This window comes from Anthonomus grandis, chromosome 8 (genome assembly GCF_022605725.1).
Source record: "Anthonomus grandis grandis chromosome 8, icAntGran1.3, whole genome shotgun sequence".
In the NCBI taxonomy this organism is placed as follows: domain Eukaryota; kingdom Metazoa; phylum Arthropoda; class Insecta; order Coleoptera; family Curculionidae; genus Anthonomus; species Anthonomus grandis.
Window position 1 is genome coordinate 30,321,906 of NC_065553.1, and position 23,713 is coordinate 30,345,618.

Below are 23,713 nucleotides of genomic sequence, written 5' to 3' on the forward strand. Positions count from 1 at the left end.
CTTGGGCAAATAAAACATCTTCCTTTTTTGGGAATCTTCTGCACAGCGGACCGAGTAGCTGGTCCATTTGCCTCTCAACGAACCAAACCTCTTGTTGTGTGCTGGTCCTGTCGACATTCCAAACCAAAAATTTTCAAAGAAGCTATATATTTATTTTGAAGTCCCTTATACTTTAACGATTTCTCATGTTGATTTGACACAACTCCTTGCCTAAGCATTTTAGAAATATTTTTCTCCCAGATTTGTGTTTTGGATTCTCTCTTGCCCAGTTCTCGTTAGCTTTTATGAAAAGAATATAGGAGTTGTAGGCAACTAAATTGATCAGATTGAAAACAGCCATCGGCCATGTTCTTGTACCTCGCCGACAACTATATACCTTTACACATTTATCGACGCCAGCTTTTGTGGAATTATAGTACAGAATAATTTCTGGCTTGTCATTTTTCACTTGCATATTATGATGTTGTGTAGAAAGAACAGTAACGACCTTCTTCTTTTTGGGTACATAACTTACAAGTGTTTCATGGTCCCGAAAAGCAAAGCGAATAGTGCCGGGAGTTGCATGCTTCAACGATTGTGGTCTTAGTTCTGGTGGAACATCTTTTCTGTTACTCATTATTGTTCCCACGACTGTCAGATTTTGTTCCAACAAAGCATTTGCTGTTGGCACTGACGTAAATTTTTTGTCCATTGTGATATTGCGACCACTATTCTGCAATTTTGCTAATTCTACAAGACGTTTTACTTAGAACATTGAAAGGCTAGAATTAGTAAACAACAACTTTGTTTGAGTCCAACATGTGCACAGGGGCAAGAGGGGTGTTTTGTATACAAACATATTTGCCGATTCTCTGTTGTCAAGTCGACGCAAATTTCCAACGGAGGAAATTTTTAGCTATATTTTAACAACTATTATAACGTTAATTTAACTTATTTGTGTTGTATTTTATAGGAAAATTTAAAATAAAAAGTATAAATACTACAATTAACCTATTTTAAGAATAAATATAATATCCTTAAGCAAAAAAAAAACAAAATTAGTAACATTCTTAGCCCTAAAACTGCTTCTAAAAAATTTGAAGCGACAATACCGGAGCATAAGCGCCTGAGCCATACGCGTAGTGTCATCTGTCAAACGGCTTTTTGTTTATTTCCGGGATTCCTGTATTTTCTTTAATTTTTGGTTTCAAAAGGAAAAAGGCCACATTTTAGTGTTTTTTTAAATTGCTAGGATGGCAAAAACTTGTGTCGTTTGTGCCGCATCATGATAAAAAGGTGATTCAAGCCGATCTTTTCACAAGTAAGTACCGATAGTTTCATAACATCACATCATGGGGTAACCATCATCATAAACGTAGAATAGGGGATCTTATAGATAAACCTAATAAAAACTTGAATGTGAAAGTGTGCGTAAAATACCAAAATATTTATATTTTTAAATCTAAATATTTTTTTGAACATATTCATCTATCAATAGGCTATAAAAACTATAAAACTAGAAGTTTGTCCCTGGTTTTATTACAGGATTTTATGTTTTTTTTTGTTGTTTTGGCAGAAAGAAGGCATACCTAATACCCATGTACCTATCTATGTATAGTTATGTTTTTTTAATATAGACATTAGGTAGATAGATGAAATTACTAATTTTTTATTGCCTTTAAAGAATTTTAAGATTTATTTAGATATTGATATCTATGTATAAGTTAATTTTGTCTTTCCCTAAAATTTGGTCGATAATTTTTTTTGTTTTACCATATTGCAACTTACAATAATATATATAGTAATTGGCACCACATATTTATTCATTATTTTATATTCATTTATTTTTTTTGCTTTTTGATTAAATATCAAATACTTATTATAGATTGCCTAATATATGCTCAAAGGGAACAATGGATTTCATTAATGGAAATCAACACAATTAAACAGAACATATTTGTTTGTTCAGATCACATCCTTAGAAGTGATTTCTTATATAAGGAAGATAATATTATCAGTAGCCAAACTTTATTAAAAAAATCAGCTCTACCTCAGAGGTAATTTTTTTTTAAATATATTTTTTAGTATAAAAAAATCGTCACAAAAAGGATTACTGTTACTCATATAAGCTTTATTTATACCTAATACTTATTAAATTAGGTATGTGTGTAAAACTATTTTCTTACTAGGATTTCTGATGCACTGGTTAAAAACACAGCAGCTGATAATTCAGTTAATTTACCAAGTGATTTACCCTTCAAAGCTGCAGGGGTAGCTTTCCTGAAGAGTGCAAAAACTTCTTTAGCTTCCAAAATGGTATAAAGTACAAACAGTGAAGCTAATATAGACAAGTATGGATAATTAAAATAGATTAATATTCTTGATACACCAAATTTTGTATAATTACAGATCTGATCATTTATCATCAACAATAACTGCATCTGAGATTAATAGTTCTACAGTAACCGTGGAGTCTAGGTCAACAATCACTATTTCTCATCCAAGCCGTTTTTGTTTAACTGCTACACATTCCCTGACTCTGCCAAGGAAAAGGTAAAAATACACTCAAAATAGACTACTAGTTTTAAGCCATGTATCATCCTATTCTATATATCTTATCATAGGCTAACGAGAGAATTTGTCTGGTTATTCTATGATCTTATTTATAAGTGATATAGTATTTTATTGTATCATATTTGTTTAATTAAATGCAATTAATCAAATGTATGATATTACAAAGATTCTTTATAATAACATACATTTTATTGATCAATTGGACTATCATAATACATTTTTTTAATTTTTTCTTTTTAATTTTGGTAATACTATATTTTTATGTATATTATTCTAGGGTAAAATCAAAATGATATCCTGAGGACCTAAGCACTGATGATTCCACCGTTTCAAAAGCTAAATCACTTGTTACCAAATTATGGAAAAAAAAATAAAGAACAAAAAATTAAAATTGGAAGATTGCAATAAACAAATTTGCCCCAAAGAAATTGAATTAGATATCTCAAGTCATTATTAAAATACTTAAGAAATAATAACATGATTTTCGAAAAAGCCCAACATACTACATATTTTATTTGACTCGTAAAAGTACTTGTTTGTATATTACTACTAATAAACTATCTATAATCTATTATAATCTATTCTATTGTACATAGTCTTTATTCTTAGGTAGGTTTGTTTTTTAGTATAAATTAATATGATATAATATTTGGTATTAGGTATTATATAGGTCACTGTTAAATGTCTCGAAACCATTGTACAGGTTAAATAATACTCATAATAAAAATCTTATAACTATAAAAAACCTGCAACTCCTTCACAATTTGAACATCCTTGTAGTTTTAACTCTTTCTGCGATATAAAGGTAGTGATGTAAAACTGAGTTTTGTCCAATATAATAATAACAATAAAATTTTGCAAAATGTTAATAATTTGTGTCTTAAAACATGATTTATTAAGAAATCTATAATATTATATTAACAAAATATTTAATTTCCATAAAAATGCTTTAACAAAAATGGTGCCTTTTATTAGGACCTTCCTCTAACGAAGTCCGTTAAAAAAACACATAAATAGCTCATAAATGGTAATATTACTTATACTCAAACTCTATAATAATTAATAAATATTTATCATGTAAATATTTGTTAACGACGTCACTGGTAGAGAGTGCTTGTATCAGTGGCATCAACAATGCGATCGAGCGGCGTTGCGATGCCATTACCGTTTTCTCGTTTTTTCGTACTTTATTTTCATTTATTTAAAGTTAATATTGACTTCGATATAGCGTATTTTATTAAATTTATTTTAAAAAAATGCTTGATATTTTATTAAAGCGGAGCAGTAGTATTGTTTTGAGCCTTCGGAAACAACTGAAAATTTTTATGATATTAAAAGTGATTTTTGCCATTTCTCTATAAGCATTTGGCATCATTGCATCAGAGATGTTGCAAGCAAACAAACCTGTCCATAGTTCCACGGCATGCTACTTCTAGCCTTTCAATGTTCTAAGACGTTTTACGACTTCTGGACCACTATTGTAATCTTTGGGCTGATTGATTACTTTTCCAGCATATGGTTCCGCAGCAAAACAATAGTAGTTTTCTGAGTCACAGAGCACATTAGCTTCAATCCCATATTTCCAGGTTTTATAGGAATATATAAACGGAATTTGCATCTGCCATGGAATGTTATAAGCTTCTCGTCTATTACAACTGACTCTGGAGGAGCCAAAAAGTCTGAAAATTTGCCTGTGACACGCTCCCATTTATCTCTTGCTGCAGCAAAGTTGTCGTATTCTTTACGAACATCTCGAGTAGTTTTATCATCAAACCTTATACATTTTTGGAGTAGTTGGAAACGGTAGTGTGAGAACGTAGCCCTATAAATTGGCAAATTCTCTTCATTGAATAAGTCGATAAGCGGATCTTTGATTTGCTTGTAAGCATCTGCTGTTATCAAGAAGCCGATGTAGCATAATATTTCTTCTCTTTCAAAACTCCTAGATTTTTGTATGAAAGAAGATTGTGGAATGCCTTCTTTTACAAGGGCGAGTTTCTGGTTCGTATATTGCGAAACAAATTCGATGGTGTCGTCATCGAAAAAAAGTCGAGTCAGCTTTAGGCCGTGGACTACGTCTTGCTGTAGAATCTAGAAAAAAAACAATCAAAACTACTAATAAACCATTTTGAAGATAGAAGTACCATTATTTTCTTCCGTACTACTACTTTCCTCATATAATTCCTCATCCATAATTTCTTCAGAAGATTCATGCTGCTCTGATTAAATATTTGAAGTTAAAAGAATAGCAAAAAAAATGTAGAATACAAACGCAGTAAAACATTTGCCACAACGCGCTACGTTTTTATGATTTTTTGAAACTAGTTATTTATTTACTTATTTATAATATATGTTACTTACTAGATAATGAGTTATTTTCCGTTTCTTAACAAAAGCGATTCTGCTGTTCATCTTGACCGTCATCGTTCATTGGAAACTGAAGAACTGTTGACGATTTCGATGAAAATATGACAGATCGTGAAGTACAAGATATTATTCAATATAGAGAGAAAGAAAAAGAACAAACTTCTAAAGTGAATATAGTCATTGAAAGTAGAAATAATCAAGTCAAATCAAGCTGAACGTTCGATATGTACTATGTGTCAAAAACCTATCACCACCGCGAAAAAGTGCTCAAACTGCAAAGAAAAAATTCATGCGGCCTGCAGCATTTTAAAAGTTAGCAACGAATTTAAATTAGAGCTTCAATATATATAATTAGGAATCGTAAAAACGCTAAAAGAGGTTTGGAATTAAAAGCCAATTTAATGCTCGCACAATCAAGCAAAAAATTTAAACCACCCGCAGTTGGCGACAATTCCCTTAGAGGAATACCAGACATGGATCGTGGTATATTAGTTCTACGAAACGTGTTGGCAGTTGATCAAGCAATTGATGATGGCTTTTATAAATATGCAATAATGCAACAAAGTTTCAGTTGGCTGATGATAATATTTTCATAGATAACAACAACGTTGGCGACAAGAACAACAGAGAAATATGACTTAAAACAGCCATACACAAGGATTTATTTCATGCAAAAAAAGGGTATCAATAGGTCAAGCTCTTGTCGAAAGAAAAAGTATTCTCTAAATGTAAATATCATAATTCAAGCTCTTGTTCAAATACATTATTTTTTCTTAAGTTAACTGGATATTTACCAAAGAATAATTTTTTATTTCATTTTGTATTTGTTAGTATATTCTATATTTAACTAAAATATATTTAAATAACATTTCCAACTTTATATTTAATTTATTCCGACGCTGATGCTGAATAAATGAAAAAACAAGAATTAGTGCTGGTCATTTAGACATATTCAAAACTAGTTTTCTACATTAAAAGTTGCGCAAAACTAGTTTTGTTTACTTTGTAAGGCTAAATTGTCATATAAAATTAGTTTTTTGGGTTTGGGAAATGTTTCTTAATCAAAACTAGATTTGCGTATTTTTTCGTATTTACATAATTCGATTATTTAGCGTAACGTAGCTAATATTTCTCAGCAAATAACAAAAAAAATATAAAAGAATTTATATTCAATGAAGCACTAGAATATTCTCAGATTACCAGACATTTCTCATTTAGGCGTGAATGAAGGGACTTTGAAAATTTAATTGGATTGCCAGGATGGGTAGTATAACTGTCACGTGCGGCTTCTAATGAATGAACATTCAAGCTTAAGCTTCTCACTCCGTCTGATCCTACCCATTGGAAAAACATTTTTTTTTCCTTTTATTTTGGAATTGCCAGATTAAATTTGAGATTTCAGTCGAAAGTAATTGTTACTTTGATGTATATTAAGGGACGTTTTTATTAAGGCTTATTTTTTTAACACTAGATAATTTAAAAACTTTTTTTTAATTATCTAGAATCTGCAATAAGTTAATTTGTAGAAAATAAATAAATATAACAATCTTATGTGCCCTGCTTCTTGAACACCCTGCCCCTTCAAATTTTCGTTTTTCGCAAAGCATTACAAGCGTGACATAGAACGGGAGTAGGAGCAGCAATCAAGCCGTTATTGATAGCACCCCAAGGACCAATATCCAGGCTTATCGGCTAACGAAATGCAGCGACGCTATTTTAGCCGCTGTAGCTCTCATCCTTGTTTTTCCCTTATCAGCTTCGCAGCTACATTGTTCAGTCGATAATTAGCTGAATATAAAAAAATAGGGAAGTATATTCGAAAAACATGTTTTATGTAAAGTTGGGTTCATTTGTTAAACGATATTAACTAAGCCTTATAAAGTTAATTTTACAAAAGTAATTTAATTTTCGCGTATAAAAGTTACTTTGATGATTATGTTTTAGTGTTATTAAACTAAAAAGTTTAATAATAAATAAAGAATATGATGTAACTTTTTTATTCTTTAACGCTGTTTTTTTAATAAACAGTAAGCAATGTAAAATAACTATCTTTAAGATCTGTCAATTATTTAAATAATTTTTCATTTTTTGATAGAAAACGTCAAAAAAAAAAAGTGCATATGAACATGGGTTCGGAAATGCTTCCTCAAGCAGCTAGAGCTTTTTAAAGATAACCTTTTAAAACTATAGTTTTCGTTTTATAGCTTGGGTCTACTTTAACTACCGCAATATCGTTATTACGTTTATCCTTTTTAACCTATTAAGCAACCATTATTTTAACTAAGGGCGTACGAACCCAGGGGTACGCCACATTGGATAAATATACATTCATTTCTCTTATTTAGTATTTAATTTCTGCCCCTTTGGCCATCAGATTATGATGTTCTTATGCATTTTGCATTTTTAAATTTGAAATAATTTCACAAGAATGTATAAGCTATATCGAACATATACCGGGTGGTGCGTCGCCGAGCGGAACATAGGAAATCCCATGTAAATTTTAAGGGGGTCAATTATTGGCTTCCCTGTACATTTTACAGAAAAAATGTAAGTTTAACTTTTTGAACAGACCAATCTGGCAAACCTTCGTGCAAAGTTTCAAAAAATTTTAATAAGCTAATTTTGAATTATTCAATTAAATGTAATTGCAAAATTACCAAATTTTCGATTCAGGTAAAACCAGACATCAGCTACCAGCAAACAATTTGTTTTAAGGCTTTGTCAAATCTGACGTATAGTAATAATAATTATTAAAGGGTTAATTATTATAAACTGAAAACATTTCAGATACTGCTCTAAAACTGTTTCCCGCATAATGCCACTTAATTATGGCTATTTTTTCATCGATTGAATAATTCATACTTGTTTTCAAATATCGACTGTCACTAATTTATTGACACTTTTCCTCACGTCAGTGACAACTGTTTTACCTGAACCGAAAATTTGCTAATTTTGCAATTACATTGAATAATTATATAATTCAAATGAATAATTCAAAATACGCTTATTAAATTTTTTTGAAACTTTGCACAAGAGTTTGCCAGATTGGTCTCTTCAAAAAGTTATCTTAAATTTTTTCTGTAAAATGTACAGGGAAGCCAATAATTGACCCCCTTAAAATTTACATGGGTTTTCCTATGTTCCGCTCGGCGACGCACCACCCGGTATGTAGACCAGTAAGTGGGTACAAAAAAAGGTCTTTGGCGTGCATAAGGTGGGGTAGGAATTATTTAGAAATATATTATTTATGAGTAGACCCTCTTCGACCAAATTTTCGACCTTAAGGCAAGGCGCAAATTGAGACGCGTATAGCGCGTGGGAGGTGACGTGACACGAGAGACGCGACGCGCACGTGCCACACGTCCTGCGTGGGCATTCCCATATTGAGACACAGTTTTTTAATCCCTCAATGCGACAGTCGACGTGACTTTTAAAAGATGAGTGATTTTATAAGAAATAATTATATTTATTTAGATTCCCTTAGTTCAGAGTCAGAGTCAGATAGTCATGCTGAAAAAGAAGTGGTATTGTTCCATTTATTGATGGCCAAAAAATTGAAATCTCCAAATAATTTTTATTTATCAAAAAGAAGTAGCCATAGACAATTTAAAATGACATCCGAATTTCCTGATGGTGTTTGTACCAATTACTTTCGTATGAATCGAAAACAGTTTAATGAATTGATTCAGAGGGATGTAATGCCCAAAAGCCGATTGGTACTGAAGAAAAACTTGCAGTGTTCTTGAGGTAAGTAAATATTAAAAGTGTATAGGTACCTATAGACATATCTTTATTGAACAATCATAAATAGGTAAATTGCATAGAAAAGAAGTGTGAAAGTTTATTGAAATGGCTCTATGAAATTAACCAGCGAACTTCTGGATGTAGGTTGATGGCTTGTTTGCTCATTTTCTAGATGTCCTTCTTGATCACTAGGAAAACTGGTATGAACTGGTTCCAGAGGCTTATAATGGGGTGAAATTGCATAGGAAGGGTTTGATATATTGCTACGTGAAGAGAAATCGTGAAAAGAGATTGCAGAATATGGTCGATCAGATGGGAGGTTCATAATATCTGCTTCTGCTTCGGCTACTGAATTGTAAACTTGACCTCTGACCTTGTGTTGATATTTGGGTGGCATCTTTTTTGTAAGCTGATACATCGATATAAAAAAGTTATAATGAGGGTCATCGAAGTTACTGTTTTGTTGTAATAACGTTTTTCTATCGTCCGCTCGTTGTCGTGCCCTCTCATTTCGCTGTTGTATAGATTGTCTTAGGGTGTCGCATAAATCATCTTTATCGCTTCGCTTTTTCTTGTGCGTAACTTGCAGGGAATTAGCGCTTAAAGCTGCTGGACGTTTCGTGCTTTGAGTATTGGTCGCATTTTTAGCAACGCTGGGCGGGAGTTCAACATCATTACTTTCTTCAAAAATTTAAGAAGCATCTTCAGCAGGACCGAATTGTAAGGATTCTTCCTCTTTACGTGCAATTCCGTCATTTTCCAAGTTTTCAGTTTCTGCCGTTTCTGGAAAAAATCTTGAGTCATCATCGCTATCGTCAACAATATTTCCTTCTCGGTCCAGTTGACATAAAGGGATCGTGAAATGACATTTGCTTTTAAAACCTCCAGAGCTTGACGTTCTCTGGAGCGGCTCCACTTCTCAGGCATTTTTGTTGCCGTCGATGTGCATCTCTATAGCTACCTCTTAATTTCAACCATACATTTTTTGCCTCCTCCCCTGAAACAAAATTACAACTTTAACAATTAGATAGCACTTTAAGCATTTTTAGAATACATTTTCTTAGTAAAGTATAATTAATTTAGTATGATCTATTACTATATGTTTAAGAACACTTAAAATATCTTATTATATAACTTTGTTTGTTTCAGATATTTAGCATCTGGAGATAGTTATAAAAGTATCGCTTACAACTTCAGAATGGGCGACAGAACGGTATCTAATATTGTAAAAGAAGTAGCTATTGCAATTTGGACGCATATGCAACCAATATATTTACCAGAACCTACAACTGAAACATGGGAATCAGCTGCTTTACGATTTGAGCAAAGATAGCAATTTCCACACTGTGTTGGAGCAGTGGATGGTAAGCATATTGTAATTAAGAAACCCGGCAAAAGCGGATCTTCATACTTCAATTATAAACATACATTCTCTGTGGTGTTGTTGGCAACAGTTGATGCAGATTATAGATTTACCACTATTGACGTTAGAGCTATGAGAAGATTTAGTGATGAAAGTTTATTTTCCAGCAGTGCGTTGGGTAAAAAAATCATGAAACATTCTTTATCACTTCCTACACCTACAATGCTGCCAAACATTGCTGATCCGATGCCATACGTTTTTGTGGGAGATGAAGCTTTCCCTTTGTCTGAAAACCTTATGAGGCCGTATCCAAGAAGACACGTAACTGTCTAGAGCTCGAAAAACCGTGGAATGCTCTTTTGGTATATTAGCTTGGCGATGGCGTGTATTTAGGAGACCTTTCGAAAATAAAATTGATACGGTGAGAGATATTACATCAGGCAGCTTGCGTGCTGCATAATTAATTAAGGCCAACCGGATCAACACTTAATGGGGTTTAGAGGACATTGAAAAATTACCAGCGAATCAGTTAATTCCACTACATGGTAATCACACGAGGTATTCGGCACATGCTTTTACAGTGAGAGCAAAATTCACAGAATATTTCAATAATTGAGGAAGTGTTCCATGGCAATACCAAACGGTTATGAGTGGAAATTAGTAAAACTATGTACTATGTTAGTTACTCTTTTATTTATATAAATATTGCTACTTACCGTCTTTAAACTTTAACTTGTTTGCAACTTCACCCCAAATCCTAGTCTTTAATTTGGTTTTCATGTAGTTCGGTAAGTTTTGTATCATAAGTATATCATGTGTATAAGTTCTCTGTGTTTTCTGACTACCTCTATTAGCTGCTCTTCCGAACCCATTGTAAATATAAAGACAAATTACAAATGAACTCCTGTCAACACAGCCAGGCACGCTCTTGCACGAGAAACTGCGTTTCAATCACTGCGCCACGCGACTGCACGTAGACGCGAAATGTCTCGTCGCGTCACCAATTTGCGCTGTTTCATAATATTCACCAAGCTACAGAAATACGTGCTGTGCTGCGTCGCGGCACACGCGCTATACGCGTCTCAATTTGCGCCTTGCCTAAGGGGGGACCGCGCGCGCCGCCATCTTGGATTATTGGTACAAAGAAACAGTTTTTTAACATTATCTCCGTAATTGTTCACCTTACAACAAAACATGTTCTAAGCAAAGTTAACGACAATAAAATTTCTTATATTTTATGTATTAACAGTTTTTTTGTACGTTTAATATATAAAGAGTTAGACGAACACAAAGATGGTATTCTTAAAAAAGTACTCAGAACTCGAGATTTTTCGTATTTATAAACGTGGTCATGGTGTTAGTGACAGCGTACTAGCTTTGTGGACTTTAGGAATGATTTTTTTGGACAATGTTTGTGACAGAATTGAAGAATATTGTGACATTCATCTAGAGACATCAGAGCAACACGTCGATGCTAGGACTTCACGTGTTACTAGGGACAATGAAGACTTAAAAAAACGATTGAATTGGTTTTCTCAGCACTACCCCTTTCCCGAAATAAATATGCTTGTTTCCATAAGTACTGGCCTTATTGGAGATGAAAACATAAACTGCCATTTATCTAGAGAAATAGGTACTGATCGAATGTTCAACATGATTAAAACGTGTGAAAATTTCGAGGCAACTAAATTCAAACGCAAGGATAAAATTACTCCATGAATAGCGGTTAATAGTAGCATAAAAGTCGTCGAGGAAACAGTTCCTATAAATCCACTAATATTATTCCAGAGAATGTGTATTACGAAGAAATCTGACGACGAGTTGAAGAATAACCTTAAATTTGAGCTTTCTCCATTTCCTCTGTCACTTTTCTCAGAAGACGGAATGCGTAAAGGTACGAAATCATCGTTATATTCTGCATTTACGCAATGTACCGAAAGTGTCTATTTCGGACATAACAAAATCAATATTGTGGATGGAGGATATCTGTTACACAAAGTTCTGTGGCATCGTAATGATTCTTTCAAGTCAATATGCGAAAAATATATTCAGTATGTAAAAAATCACTATGGTTCTAATGCAGTCGTTGTTTTTGATGGATATCCGGAAGGTCGCCAAAAAAGTACAAAGACAGCAGAACGACTACGCCGCCGCCGATCAAAGAGGCAAACAACTGTCGATGTTACTTTTGACGAATCAATGTTGGTTCAAGTTTGGCAAGAACGATTTTTAGACAATGAAAGCAACAAACTTCGCCTGATTTCGATGTTGACAAAAAAATTTAAAGAAACTACTATTACAGTTAAGCAGGCTGAAAAAGATGCCGATGTTATGATTGTGAATACAGCGATTTCCTTAGGATCAACATTTGATGCAGTTTTCATCATCGGAGAAGACGTGGATCTCTTAGTTCTTCTAACAGCGTTGATGTCGCCACATCTAGACAACATTTACTTTTGCAAACCTGGGAGAGGTAAAAATCCTGAAAGAGTGTACTCTGCAAAGGGCTTACAACAAAAAGAGGCAGCTGAGAACATTCTCTTCCTTCATGCGTTTAGTGGCTGTGACACAACATCGTCCCTTTTTAACCAAAGAAAACTGAAATTTTTATCAATTATTCAAAAATACCCCAAACTCACTGGCATCATAGGATATTCATCATCATAGGATGTTCCATTTAAAAAATTTGAGATATTGCGTATTTAATTTCAGCAAGTTTGAAAGTTCTTTAAAAACGCCCTGTATTAAAAAATTACAAATTATCATAGTCAGCCTAGAGGAAGTACCCTAGACTAACTGTGGTACAAGTTCATAGGCGCAGAATAAATTTTAAGTTAATTATGATTTTTTAAACGAACCCTCTAAAAGGCAAAAAATAACATAAAAAAATTAATTACGTTGCAACGCCGCACGGAAGTTTTAAAAACGTTATACCAGAATAAAGTACTCTTTTTGCCTCACATTTTAGTATCATAATATACAGGGCGTACCATTTAAAAAAACTTTTTTATGACACACCCAGTATACATAACAATATTTTTAGTTCGTAGGTTTTTGTCAACCCTACAACTTTGCTGTAGATTTTTTTGCTCTACCTCGTATAGTTAAGGCGCTATCTTAGATTAGATTAGATTAGATTAAAATAAGGGTGAAGTTTCACTGCGACCTAAAAGATCTATTGTGTGCCCCTTTCTAATTACTGCTTGATGTTATTCTCAAGTCAAATTACTTCGTACAATCCTATGGCTTTAATAAAGGCTAGTAGTTGTGACGGTTCCAGTAATGAGATATTTCCTTCTGGAATTACATAATTGCCGAGGTGCATGGCACGACTTTCGGCAACTGTTTCGCATGCAGTTACTAGGTGTTCTGGGGTCTCTTCCTCTTCCCCACAGAATCTGCATTCACCTGTCTGTTCTAGTTTTAGTTTCCTGCGGTGTTCTCGAAGGTGACAGTGCCCTGTTAGGAATCCTGTTACAATCCGTAGTTTAGTTTTAGTTAAACTTACTAGAGCTTTAGATTTTTTTGGGTCGAGGGTTCCAAGGAACATCTTGGAGTGTCTCAACCCTGGATGATCATCCCAGAGGCTTTCTCTGAGTTGATCCTCCATTTTTGTAAGCTCATATAGGTAAGTATTCTTTCCTATGCCGCAGAAAGGTTCCGGTCCTACAAATTGAGAACCAGATCCCTTTTTTGCCAGAATATTGGCTTCTTCGTTACCTTGCACGCCTGTATGTCCAGGTACCCACAAATATTGTGACTTTATTTCTCTTTCCTACCTCATTAAGTTTGTCCAAACAGTCTCTTACCATTTTAGAACTGATGACATGTGAACTCAGTGCTGCTATGGCTGCTTGACTGTCGGTGAAGATTGCGATGTCCTGCTTGAGGTAGTCTTTGTTCAGGATTAATTGAGCGCATCTTTCTATAGCGTGTATTTCCGCTTGAAAGACACTGGTGTATTTTCCCAGTGGCTCTGAGTATTTGGTGCCAGGCCCAAATACTCCAGCTCCTGTTCCTTTTTCGGTTTTAGAACCATCTGTGTACCATTTGATCGTATTCTGTTTAAGTGAGCGGGCGACAGATCCATTTTCCCAGTCACTTTTGCTGTCAATTTTTAAACTGAAATTCCTAACAAAGTGATATTCCCGAGTTATATCGTCCTTGGGAAGATCGAACAGGGGAATGGATCTTGTTTGAGATACCCAGGCTCTCTGATCAATGTCCCTACTGTTCGTTCTATCCCTTGCTAATCTGAACATGGCCCTTTTAGCAGCTCCCTCTACTGCCAGGTGAAGAGGTGCCAGGTCAACTATGAACTCCAGTGCTGCTGTGGGGCATGTTTTCATAGCTCCTGTAATGCATACGCATGCAAGTCTTTGAACCTTGTCAAGTTTACGCCTTACTGTACTTAACTTTGTAGTGTCATGCCACACCACTGCCCCATATGTGATTATGGGTTTAACCATCATGGTGTACATCCATCGCAGTATTTTTGGGGAGCATCCCCAGTTTTTACCCGCTAGGTTCCTACAGATCATAATGGCTTTAGTGGCCTTGTTTACTGTGAATTCTAGATGCTTGTTCCAACTAAGCTTACTATCCAGTATCACTCCTAGATATTTTACTTCATCCGATGTATGTACAACTTGTCCGCCCAGGTGGATGTCCCTGGTGGGTTGCATTTTCCTTTTACGAGTGAATGGTACGATAGTAGTTTTCGCTGAATTTATGCTCAGCCCCACTGATGTGCACCATTCTTCCGTGATGCTTAGGCTTCTTTGTATGAGGTCGTATAAAGTGCCCTTATACCTGCCTTTGACTATAATAACGATATCATCAGCATATCCTATGCAGGTGAAACTGAGATTTGTCAATATCTCAAGTAGTTCATCGACTACTAGACTCCATAGTAAGGCTGAAGTTACCCCTCCTTGAGGCGTGCCACGAGTAGTTTTGATGCCTGTGGTCTGTTCGCCCACAGTAGTCTCAGCCGTACGCGTGGCAAGCATTTGACAAATCCATCTGATTATGGTTTTGTTCAAGTTTCTTTTTTCCAGGGCATTTTTTACCGCTACATGTGACGTGTTATCAAATGCCCCAGATATATCTAGAAAGGCGCAGATGGATGTTTCTTTCTCATTCAGGCTTTTCTGGATGATTTGTGTCAGTTGATATAGTGCGGTTTCTGTGGATCTGCCCGCTCTATAAGCATGTTGACACTGATGTAGAGGTGCTCTCTCCAGAATGTCATTCCTGATATGGTTGTCTACAATTTTTTCTATTGTTTTCAGAATGAAAGACGTAAGGCTGATAGGTCTAAAAGATTTGGGGTCAGTCCCATCTTTTTTTCCTATTTTCGGTATGAAGGTGACTTTTGCCCTTCGCCAGCTACTGGGAATGTATCCCGACGCTAAGCTCGTCCTTGCTATTCTACTCAGGTGAGGAAGGATTTTCTCTTGTCCGTTTTGTAGGAGAGCAGGAAAAATTCCATCCACTCCCGGTGACTTGTACGGTTGAAAGGTGTTTATTGCCCATTTCAACCTTTCTGTCGTAAAGACGGTCCTTGCAACTTCCCAGTCCTCTTTTTTAGGATTGGTGTACTCTATTGGGACCGTTTCTATAGGTTCGCACCCTGGAAAGTGTGTTTGAAGTAATAGGATGGCTTGCTCCTCTTCTCCCTTCGTGTAGGTGCCATCTGGCTTTTTGAGGGCCATTATTGGGTATGTGCCTCCCTTAGCCATTGCTTTGTGCAGTCTAGCCGCAGTCGGAGTGTTAGCGATTTCCGCACAGAAAGTTCTGAAGTGCTGTCTTTTGGTTTTTCTTATCTCTTTGTTATAAAGAGTAAGCACTTCGGCATATACCTGCCAGTTACCGTCTCTTTTCGCTGTATTGAAAAGATGACGCACTTTTGACCTTAGTTTTGACAGGTGTGTATTCCACCACGGGGCGTCTTTAACGGGTCTCTCACTGGTCACTGGGCAACTTGAGTCGAACGCCTCATTTATTGCACGTGTGACAGCTTGTGAGTCCTGCTCTAAGTCTAGATGGTGCAGTTTCCCATTTAAGCTTAGATAATTTAAGTTGTTTTCCAGATTGGTGTTGTATAATTCCCAGTCTGTTTTTCCTGGAACCCTCCTTTCGGGTCGATTGTATTTAATGCTGTCCAGCTTGAATTCGATAATCCTGTGGTCGGACAGTGATGGTTCAGCTGATACTCTCCAGTCCTTGATGTGGTCTCTGAGACTGGAGCTGACTAAAGTAATATCTAATACTTCCGATCTTGATTTAGTTACGAATATTGGTGTAGTTCCCACATTTAGAACCTCGAGATCGGTTGTCGTTAGATATTCAAGCAGACACTCACCTCTAAAGTTAATATCTGTGCTTCTCCATGTGATATGGTGAGCATTTGCGTCGCAGCCTAGGAGTGGTAGACGCAATCTGCTACAGTATTGAATCAGCTCTTGCACTTCTGCTGGTGGTGTCATAGGCCCATCTCCAGCAAAATATGCTGACGCAATTACTATGGTCCTGTTGGTGTCCCCAATGTCGAGATTTACGACAATAGGTGTTAGGTCCCGTGTCATGAGTTCTGAAATACATATGTAATTGATGTTATTTCTTATAAGAATGCAGGCTCTGGGTGATTCCTGCCTGGTATCATATATTACTTTTGACGTTTTGCTTGACAGACCCTTGATCTGCCCCCGATTGATCCAGGGTTCTTGGATCAAGACTAGTCCCAGATCTTGCTTGACAAACATCCGTGCAATCACATCGGAGGATGCTCGTTTGTGTTGCAGGTTTATTTGTGCTAATTTGCTGAATTTAAAGGCTTCTGGTTTGGCAGAGTGAAGTCCTCTTATGATTTGTCAGGGCCATCCGGTCCGTCCCCCTGATGGTCTACATTAGGTCCCAGAAGCCTAATTTCTTCTTCTCTGCTGATGACATTCTCCTCAGCGGAAGTGGTCGGGTTGACATTGAGATCGAGGTCCATGCCCTCGGTCTCTTGTGTTTCAGTCGCCGTAGAGGTGTTCTCATTGGCGACTGGCTCGGAGGAGGTAGAGGCTGAAGTGGATGGATCAAGCTCCATCTTTTTGTCCTTTGCCTTCTCCTGCTTTCTGAGGCCAGATACGGGGATTTGCCCAAAGCTGTAGTGGATAGTGTATCCCTTTGCCTTGATGCTATCCGCAGATTTGGTGTCGATCCCAACAGAAAGCACTTGACCGTGGCCATTTCCTTTGGCGCTTATTACTTTCCAGGTCTCGGTGGAGATCTCTGGATTCTGTACTCCAATGAAATTCAAGAGAGCTGTGGTGTCTCTCCCTTTGCTCCGTGGAAGAAAAAGGCTGATGGTATGCGCTTTTGGGATGTCCTCTCCTCTTTTCGCTACCAGCGCTGGCCCTTTCCATTCCTTCAACCTAGGTGCCATCTGAGCCAGCCATTCTGCTGTCTGCTCCGACTCGCAGTCTACAAGTATCATTCCCGAGCGAAAATGAATACCTGAGAACTGCAGGCCCTTTGTTGTGCTGTTGATCATTTCTGATACGATTGCTTCCTCCACATCTGTGAGTTGTTCGGAGGTTAGAGTTGCCTCAGGGTAGTCCTCCGGCAATACTCCGATTCTGATGAGCTTTGCCGCTTTTGCATAGCTGGTGGCTTGCCCTGCTATGTTTGCAGACTTGCTCGTCTTCATTACCCGGGGATCGTCACCGGTTCTTTGCTTCTTTTCCCCCTTTTTTTGTTGGGGTGAGATGAAGTCACTTCCCCTCTTACCTTGGGGGTTTTTCTTAGGCGATGCCTTTGAAGTTTGAGGAGGTTGTTCTTCCTTTCTTTTTTTCTTGTCGTCTAGGACTTTTTTCCTCGCTTCTTCGGGTGACATGCCCTCGTGAAGAAAGCGTAGGTATTTCCTGACGCCTGCACCACTAAGTCCACGCCTTAGTGGATCGTCCCTTCCCCCAGGCTTTCCCAGTTCTGGAAGAGAAAAGGAAAATCTCCTTTGAGATTTTGAAGCAGTTTCTTTTCCCACTTGCTTTGTGGTGGAGGGTGTTGTCCCTGCCATCTGAGAGGAGGAGGTTGTTGCTCATGCCACTTGCTTTGAGGAGGAGGATGTTTCTCCTGCCTTACTGTTATGTTCGGAGGATTGTCTCCGTTCTTTTGTTTTTTTTGTTTTCTTGCTTATGTCCATAATGTTCCGACGAGTAGCAAGGGAATGTAGGTCCGTCCCAGCAGAGCCCCGCATGCTGGGATAAGGGGTATATACAATGGGGTCCCCCCGGTGCCCCAAGGTTGAAAGGCGCTATCTTAGCCGTACACCTTATTGACACATCCTGTATTGTAGACAAAAAACGCCAACACCCAAAGAACTACAAAGTGGTGTTGTTTACAAAATTCCATGACTCTCAAGGTGTATATATAGGTCAAAAAGGTCGGTATTTAAAAACTAGGATAACGGAACACAAAAGAAGCATTCAACCTGAAATACTATTAAGGTCAAAAAATAAAACAGCTCTGGTAGAACATGCTGACCCATACATACACCAATTTAATTTTGAAGAGATAAAGATCATCGACATCCACAATAATTATAAGAAAATATTAATCTCAGAAATGATAAACATAAAAAAAACATCAAAACAATGTATACAAAAAACAAGATACTGATAACTTAAGCACATCTTACGCAAATTTAATTAATCTAATAAAACCCAAAATTCAAATTTGAATACTCTTTAAATAACCCTTGTATAACCACTCAACAACATTTAACAATATACTTAAAATATATTACTTATCTTAAAATATTTATAACGATAACTTAAAAGAAGTGGAAAAAAACCTTTGTTTTGTTTACATTATATAAACACCTTAAAAATTAAAGCCCAGAACTAAAATATTATTCATTATTGTTAAGTACATTGTTACTTATGCGCCAACAAGTACATATTTCTCAACAACAAAAAACCAAATACAATCATATGAAATCACTATGTTCTATTTATCACAATTAAACGAAGAGCTTTGATGTTTTTGTTGTAAGTATATTTAAATGTTCCTATTTAATTTTTAATTTTTTAATTTTAACCATACCTCCTCTTAGTTTTAATATACTTATTTAATTTATTTTTAATGTATTTTAATTGTTGATATTTTTGTTAACCACTGTATAACATACCGTTTTGACTGTCTATAAATGTTTTTACTATGTTTTCTTTTATATTTTATAGTGCACTTAAGAAGGCCTAATATAAGCCGAAGCGTTGGCACTTAAAGAAAAAATTTTAAGAGCTTGGATATTTTTTTTGACCATTTATCCAACTAAACCCTTAAAAATTAAAAAAAATGGACTGGGTCACTAAAATAACATACAAAAAAAATCAATTTATTGGTAACCTGTCATAGAATATGAATCCCGAAATAAATGTTAAAATCTCAAAAAGCTCAAATTTAAAAAGCGAAGAGATATTTTAAAGAAAATTGAATATCCTTTCAAAAGAGATATCACACCATACCTCTTCCCATTTTAAATATTAAAACGGAATGCCGCCCCCGTTATTGAGTTGAAGTAATAGAAACAAAATTGCTGTCCCTCAGTCAAACCTTGTATATATGTATATATCTTATGCCTTTTTTGAAGTAATTAAGGACCGTGATAAGCTGGCGTCTCTCTTTTTCTAAAATTAATTTTGAATACGTGAAAAAAAATTCTTACTAAAAAAATATTTAGCAACGAATAATATTCCATATCGATTTGAAAAAGAGAATTGGAAGCCCGAGGGTGTACAAAGGGATAGAAGGGAAGTCGAGCTGGGTTACAGCTGCTACAAAAGCAGACGTTTTTACGACTCTGGCACGCCGAAATTTGATAATAACTTTCCTGAATATTCCTATTGTGGTGCCTTTCCAACGAAATATTACAAAAACATGAGAAAAATGAAAATATTATCAAAGAATAAGGGAAAATATTGAATTTCCCCCGAGCCGTAATTAAAGAATAACATTAAGTATAAAGTTATGTGGGTGTAATTTGGGAAGGATTTATGTGTAAATAAACGAGAAAGTTGATTATGTGTCATACAAGAAATGCAACAATAAACTAATTTTTGAAATATATCGTAAGCCCACCGCTTCCGATAATGTAATTCAGTACTCTTCAAATTCTCCCTACTTATATAAATTTGCCTCCTTTAATTAATTTTTCTAAAGATTGTTTAATATCCCCTTGTCAAAAGAAGCTTTCGCTAAAGAATTGAATATTATAAAACATATTGCTCTTAACAACGGATTTCCCCTTCATTATTACAAATTTTTAAATAAATATCAATTGACCTACAATATTGTTCATAATAACGACTCAAAAAGTTCCTTTAGATCCTTGTCATTTTTTGGTTCTATCTCCGTAAATTTAGCAATTTTTATTCTTTAAATCTCTACATGTAAAAGGCATTTAAAACAGTCAATAATTTAAAGAACCAATTGGTCAGTACAGTGGACAAAGCAAACATCCTTTCTAAATCGGGAGTTTACTCTTTAAAATGTGACGATTGCAACGCAGTATACATTGGCCAATTTGGAAGAAAAATCTCTACGCGCATTAAAGAACACGTAGCACTTTTTGAAATATTTAAAAATACTAATGTCAGTGATACCAAATCAGCTAACCATTTGCTGGCCTCAACTCATAATTTTTCTCCGGGGGTAGGAGCTGAAATGCTTCATGAATGCCCTGAACGTAAGAAGCTTGACCTTTTAGAGAAAATGGAAATTACAAAAGCTAAAAAAAGTCATGTTCTCGTGTGTGTGAATAACTTGTTTACTTTTGAACCTAATTTAGTTTTTAACAATTTAATTTAGCTAAGTATCTTTTAACATTTTCCTTTTAGTCACTTTCTTCAACTTACATTGGCTAACGTGTTGAGTTGTTTTAGCATTAGGTCCGTATAGTCGATAGGTTTTACACTTATACTTCTAAACTTGTGGTACCGGGTTCGATTCTCGATGAGTCTATGTTGTTGCGTTCCACTTTTAAATTTTTTATTTTTTGCTTTGTACCGGGTGGCCAACTAAGAATGGACGTCGGCGATATTTCAGGCCCTAATAGTCGTAGCGCCTTGAAAAAAAAATTATTTGGAAATTATTTTGAAGTTCATTAGTCAACCGCTAGAGGGCGCCACAGCTTCTTTAAATCTTAAAATTGCATTTTTGCCAAAAAACCTCCAATAACGTACACCTCAAAATATTATATTAATATTCTAGGAAGAAGATTTCCTCACAAAAAAGTTTCTACAAAAATTTCTGTCAGTTGTCAAATAAGATGGTAGGGGGCGTTTTTAGCTTGAATTAAGAAAACAGCTGAAAATCAGCTATGACTGGACCGATTTTTTTTAAACATATTTTTTTTATGTCTATTGTTGCCTTATTTTTTCAACCAAAAAAAATATTCACATTACTCTTCCTAAAATCCGCTAGAGGGCGTTGACTTGTGACTAACCCTTTCTGACGGATTATTTCAAAAAACTCAAATGCAACTATATATTTTTTTTTACGTCATTAAAAGCGGGAAAGAAAACCAAAGAAACTGGTGAAAACGGCACTTCGATATCATTTCTTAAACAAAAGTTATAAAAAAAAGTGTCCATTCGAAAATAAAAATGACGAAAACGGCGATAAACTCCTATTTGCTTAGACAAACTGAATAAAATCCTTTTATATAAGTATTTTTTTAAACAAACAAACTCATAGTACTCTTTTAGAAAATCCGACATACAGGATTAATCGTTATACGTTTATTTATACAGGGTGTTAACTAAACCAAGTTGACCGAATGGGCCTATTTTGGGAAAACTGTGCATAGGAAAGTTGAGTTAGTAGGCTATGGAAACAAAACTGGCAGGTAACCATGGAAGCAAAATATGTAAATATTTCAGTTAAATGTCATTTTAGCGTCTCTTTTTGCGATTGTTAAAGCGTTTTTAAGTCTCGCTAATAACATCCAATAGTTTTCTTGTTAGTTCTCCGTATTGTGAACTTTGTTTTTCCAGTTTTCCGTGTTGTTCCAGTTTTTCGTGTTGTGCTAGTTGTTCGTATTGTTCTAGTTTTTCCTGTTTTGTTCCAGTACTTATTTTGAATGTATGAGAAATGCCACAGTTGCTGCAAGGGTGTATGCGCATCAGTATCCTGATAGACGCCATCCTACTGCAAAAGTTTTTCTTCGACTCATACATAGTTTGCGAACGACTGGAAACGTTCGGCTGCTCGTGTTTCGGAGACAACGCAGGGGACGCACCGAAGATTAATGTTTACATGAACATAATTAATGTTTTAGCCTACGTCGAGTTTAATCCTCACTTAAGTACTAGAACAATAGCGCACGACCTGGGAGTAAATCGAACTACTGTTCAGAATATTCTTAAGGAGTACAGGTAAGCGGTCTTTTGGATATTAATCTTCACTATACGCGATGAGACTTAATTTTCCTAAGGAGAGTTCATTTTTTAATAATGATGCTTTAAATGTAAAATTAATTAATTTTTACACGAAAAGCACCAGATTGGTCTATTCTGTTGAATCAGCAGTCATCATCTTGTTCCAGGTTTCATCCATATCATTTAGTCCTGCATCAAGAATTAAGTGCACAAGATTTTGACCGAAGGCTAGACCATTGTCACTGGCTTTTGGGTATGATTGCAGAGGATCCTCAGGTGCTTTCAAACATATTGTGGACAGATGAGGCTACATTTCACAGCAATGGAGGCGTAAATCTCCACAATATTCATTACTGGTCACCAACGAATCCGCACTGGATGCGAGGTCCAGCATCAAGGCCGTTGGTCTTTAAATTGTTGGGCAGGAATATTAGGAGGTCGAATTATCGGCCCATTTTTTTTAACAACGCACTAAATGGTGCAAATTATTTGCAGTTTTTAAGGGAGGAATTGCCAATTTTATTAGAGGATGTGCCACTTGAAATTCGCCAACGGATGATGTTCCAGCACGATGGCTGTCCAGCACATTTCGCCCGAAGTGTTCGGGAGTTTTTAGATGCTACTACCCTGGTAGATGGATAGGACGGGGCGGTACCTGTCCATGGCCGGCTAGATCATCAGACCTAACGTGCCTGGATTTTTATTTATGGGGTCGAGTTAAAGAAATTGTTTTTGCAACAAGACCTACGACGCGACAAAATATGATTGGCCGGATTAGGGATTGCATGCAGACTCTCTCATTTGCTGAGGTAGAGACTGCAGTTTTGTCTACCGAACAAAAGATGTTTCAGTGCATAGAAAATGATGGAATGCATTTTGAACATTTGGGGAGACACTAAATAAAAAAACATCCGGTATCATCAAAATTGTTACAAGTGTCAAATTATTTTATTGTTGTATCTTTAATTAACTTTTCTATGGTTTGGTATGGTGCCAAATTTTTAAAACTTTCCTATAGAACAACTATAAACTGTATGCACAGTTTTCCCAAAATAGGCCAATTTGGTCAACTATATTTAGTTAATACCCTGTATAAATAAACGTATAACGATCAATTCTATATCTCGGATTTTCTAAAACACTACTGAGTTTGTTTCTTTTTAAAAATACTTAGTTAATACGAGTTTATTCAGCTTGTCTAAGCAACTAAGTAATTTATGGCCATTTTTATCACTTTTATTTTCGAATGGAAACTATT

The 23,713-nt window shown here is 35.7% G+C and overlaps 2 protein-coding genes across 2 annotated transcripts in view; one reads left to right on the plus strand and one right to left on the minus strand.

The window, feature by feature from the left end:
- LOC126739179 (E3 ubiquitin-protein ligase TRIM9-like) overlaps nucleotides 1–23,713 on the minus strand; it is a 389,371-nt gene that overhangs the window by 7,964 nt on the left and 357,694 nt on the right. The window lies entirely within an intron of this gene.
- On the plus strand, nucleotides 22,035–23,461 carry LOC126739181 (uncharacterized). The gene is made up of 2 exons (XM_050444747.1): nucleotides 22,035–22,452; nucleotides 22,623–23,461. Exons 1-2 carry the CDS (start codon nucleotides 22,169–22,171, stop codon nucleotides 23,095–23,097), a joined length of 759 nt encoding a protein of 252 aa, XP_050300704.1. The 5' UTR covers nucleotides 22,035–22,168; the 3' UTR covers nucleotides 23,098–23,461.